This window comes from Tamandua tetradactyla, chromosome 12 (genome assembly GCF_023851605.1).
Source record: "Tamandua tetradactyla isolate mTamTet1 chromosome 12, mTamTet1.pri, whole genome shotgun sequence".
Classification (NCBI taxonomy): Eukaryota; Metazoa; Chordata; class Mammalia; order Pilosa; family Myrmecophagidae; genus Tamandua; species Tamandua tetradactyla.
In genome coordinates, this window is record NC_135338.1 from 34,382,084 (window position 1) to 34,386,219 (window position 4,136).

At 52.1% G+C, this 4,136-nt stretch overlaps 1 protein-coding gene across 1 annotated transcript; it reads left to right on the plus strand.

Moving 5' to 3' along the window:
* The first annotated feature begins 244 nt into the window (after positions 1–244).
* On the plus strand, positions 245–3,619 carry FOS (Fos proto-oncogene, AP-1 transcription factor subunit). Its single transcript, XM_077123094.1, has 4 exons — positions 245–559; positions 1,260–1,511; positions 1,938–2,045; positions 2,170–3,619. The coding sequence occupies exons 1-4, from the start codon at positions 419–421 to the stop codon at positions 2,809–2,811; spliced, it is 1,143 nt and encodes a 380-aa protein (XP_076979209.1). The 5' UTR covers positions 245–418; the 3' UTR covers positions 2,812–3,619.
* The last annotated feature ends 517 nt before the right edge of the window (positions 3,620–4,136 follow it).

The window sequence follows — 4,136 nt, forward strand, 5'->3', positions numbered from 1 at the left end:
GTCGTGGGGGGAACCATCCCCAAAGCCCCTCATCTTGGGGGCTCAAGAGACCCCGAAGACCCAGGGAACTAAACGCTCACAGGATAAGGACATAAAAGAAGACCGAGGGCAGGGGCAGCGAGAACGCCCGAGGCGGCAAGGCGGCGGCAGATGCGCCGAGACTCTCGCGTCACCCCTCCAGTGCCGAAATGGTTGCGCCGTGACGCGTGGGCTCATTCATAAAATGCTGTTATAAAAGCGGTGGCTGCGGCGCCCCGTACTCCAACCGCATCTGCAGCGAGCAGCCGAGAAGCTGAGACACAGCCGGCGACCGCGGCGCAGCGAGCGAGCAGTGACCGCGCTTCTACCCAGCTCTGTCCCACAGCTCCCACCTGTCTCCGCCCTTCGGCCCCTCGGCCGGCTTTGACTAATTGCGACCATGATGTTTTCCGGCTTCAACGCCGACTATGAGGCGTCTTCCTCCCGCTGCAGCAGCGCCTCCCCAGCCGGGGACAACCTCTCCTACTACCATTCGCCTGCCGACTCCTTCTCCAGCATGGGCTCCCCTGTCAATGCGCAGGTAAGGCCGGCATCGTGCCTCCTTGGGCACGGGGCTTGGGGTCGCCGGGGAGGAGACATCGGGGCGGGACGCTGGGGAGAAAGGCTGCAGCGGCCGAAACATCTCTAGCCCGGGAGCCCGAGCGTTCTGAGCACTCGCACACTTGCTATACTAAGAATTGGTTCCCTCTTCCCGCGGAGGGCTCATTACTAGTAGACCCCGGCAAGTGCTCTCTGGCTGGGTCTCTGACATGTGCTGGGGCAAATGTGTTCCAAACAGACTCGCTAACTAAAGCCTGACGCCTCAGGGGAGGCGTCAAAAAGCCACAATCCCCCACCCCGCCACCCCCACCCCTCGTAGCCTGGAGCAGGGAGGAGGGGCGGGGGAAGAGGGTGCAGCAGGCGGGTGTGTAAGGCAGTTTCATTGATAAAAAGCGAGTTCATTCAGGAGACTCCAGAGCGGCGCCTGCGTCAGAGTAGACGTCAGGGATATTTATAACCCCCTTTCAAGCTAGTGATGCTGAAGGGATAACGCTAACGCAGCAGCAGGATGGAGGAGAAAGTCACTGTGCTGCGGAATTCTTGGGGCGAAAAGGGGAACCCTTTTACCCAGGATGAGGGACACATGAGAGGACAGGACGTGGCGCTGGGAATTCTACTCACCCCACCTGTGTCCGGACCCGGCTTGCTCACGTTTGCTTCCCTCTTCTCTTTCGTTCTAGGATTTCTGCACGGATCTGGCTGTTTCCAGTGCCAACTTCATCCCCACGGTGACTGCTATCTCGACCAGCCCGGACCTGCAGTGGCTGGTGCAACCCACCCTGGTCTCTTCGGTGGCCCCATCGCAGACTAGAGCCCCCCACCCGTATGGGGTTCCCACCTCCTCGGCAGCGGCTTATTCCAGGCCTGGCATTGTGAAGAACACGACAGGAGGCAGAGCCCAGAGCATTGGCAGGAGGGGCAAAGTGGAACAGGTGAGGAGCTCTTCAGCACCTTCTTTCCGTAGCGGAGGGTGCAGAAAGATGGAGATGGGGGAGCAGCCGAGAGGTTGAAGCCACTAATCAAATGGACTGGCAACCCCAAACAGAAGCCCTGGCTCCAAGCCCTTTGCATCCCAAGTCAGATCCAGAGCGTCCCACCCCAAGAAGTACTCTAATAATTTCTGCCTTTATAGTTTCCCTCTTATGCATTTAGACTGGTTTTTCTTTGTTCCTTTGCCGAGGCCCTTATTTTAAATGCAAGTCACACCCAGCCTGCAAATGCAGGTTAGAAATGGCTTCATAGAAGAGGTGCCAGGAAGCTGGGAAGCTGCAGGAGCCAGTTGCACTGCAGTGGGTGGATGGAAGTGATGTTGGACACTGTTACTGGATGTTGATCTGTTTTAAAAATTATTACTCTAGTTATCCCCAGAAGAAGAAGAGAAAAGGAGAATCCGAAGGGAAAGGAATAAGATGGCTGCAGCAAAATGTCGTAACCGGAGGAGGGAGCTGACAGATACACTGCAAGCGGTAGGTGGTCCCCATGGATCACTCCTTTTTAAGACTTAAGGGGAAAGTTGGAGATGGGGTGTAAGGGAGCAGGGTCCTTGATTAAGACTGTGTCTTATGCTTTTCTTTATCCCTCTGTATACAGGAGACAGACCAACTGGAAGATGAGAAGTCTGCTTTGCAGACAGAGATTGCCAACCTGCTGAAGGAGAAGGAAAAACTCGAGTTCATCCTGGCTGCTCACCGACCCGCCTGCAAGATCCCTGATGACTTGGGCTTCCCAGAAGAAATGTCAGTGGCTTCCCTTGATCTTCCTGGGGGCCTGCCGGAGGCTACTACCCCGGAGTCTGAGGAGGCCTTCAGCTTGCCCCTCCTCAATGACCCTGAGGCCAAGCCCTCCGTGGAACCTGTCAAGAGCATTGGCAGCATGGAGCTGAAGGCTGAGCCCTTTGATGACTTCCTGTTCCCAGCATCGTCCAGGCCTAGTGGCTCTGAGACCGCCCGCTCTGTGCCAGACATGGACCTGTCTGGGTCCTTCTATGCAGCAGACTGGGAGCCCCTGCACAGCGGCTCCCTGGGGATGGGGCCCATGGCCACAGAGCTGGAGCCCCTGTGCACCCCCGTGGTCACCTGCACTCCCAGCTGCACTACTTACACGTCTTCCTTCGTCTTCACCTACCCTGAGGCTGACTCCTTCCCTAGCTGTGCGGCTGCCCACCGCAAGGGCAGCAGCAGCAACGAGCCCTCCTCTGACTCGCTCAGCTCCCCCACGCTGCTGGCCCTGTGAGCAGGCGGGGAAGGGGAGGCAGGAGGCACCTCCAAGTGCCACTCCCTGAGTTGGTGCATTACAGAGAGCAGAAACACGTCTTCCCTCGAGGGTTCCTGTAGACCTAGGGAGGACCTTATCTGTGCGTGAATCACACCAGGCTGTGGGCCTCAAGGACTTGAAAGCATCCCACGCGAGGACTCAAGCCCTTACCTCTTCCAGAGATGTAGCAAAACGCATGGAGTGTATTGTTCCCAGTGACACATCTGAGAGCTGGTAGTTAGTAGCATGTTGAGCCAGGCCTGGGTCTGTGTCTCTTTCCTCTTTCTCCTTAGTCTTCTCATAGCATTAACTAATCTATTGGGTTCATTATTGGAATTAACCTGGTGCTGGATATTTTCAAATTGTATCTAGTGCAGCTGATTTTAATGATAACTACTGTGTTCCTGGCAATAGTGTGTTCTGATTAGAAATGACCAATATTAAACTAAGAAAAGATATGACTTTATTTTCTAGTAGATAGGAAAAATAGCGACATCCATGTACTGTAGTTCTTCTCCAACATCAATGTTCGTTGTAATGTTACTGATCATGCATTGTTGAGGTGGTCTGAATGTTCTGACATTAACAGTTTTCCATGAAAACGTTTTATTGTGTTTTTAATTTATTTATTAAGATGGATTCTCAGATATTTATATTTTTATTTTATTTTTTTCTACCTTGAGGTCTTTTGACATGTGGAAAGTGAATTCGAATGAAAAATTTAAGCATTGTTTGCTTATTGTTCAGAGACATTGTCAATAAAAGCATTTAAGTTGAATGCAAAAAACCCTGTGCTCTTTTCATTCTGGACATTTTGTAAGAATCAGAAAGGTTTTACTGGAGGCCTGTCTTTCAGGAAGGGTGGCTCGTGGAGGGGGACACATCTCTCTTTCTGGTCCCTTATCAAAGAGGAGAAGGAAACTCCAGAACTGATCTTGGAATATTTTACAAATATATCTTCATATCGTGAGGCTAAGATTCTCTACTCACCAACTGGGGTGCAGTGGGAGGGGGGAAGGGAGCATCTCCTATGCAATACTTTTTGTGGGCACACTTGTTTCTGCTTCTGATAGTCGAAGGGGGGAATATTTAAGCCCAGTTGTGCTAATATTATAGGCATCTTGATCTTAAAGAACCCTTTCATTAAACAGAATTAAGCTTTGTGTGAACCTCTTTAATAGTTTATCCCCACAAAATCATGTGAGGAGGAGCTAATTGAAGAACGGCTAGAATGAGTGACTTTCTCTATTCCACTATTGGGATTAGAATCTAAACTTCTTCATTACCCTGTCAATCAGACCATG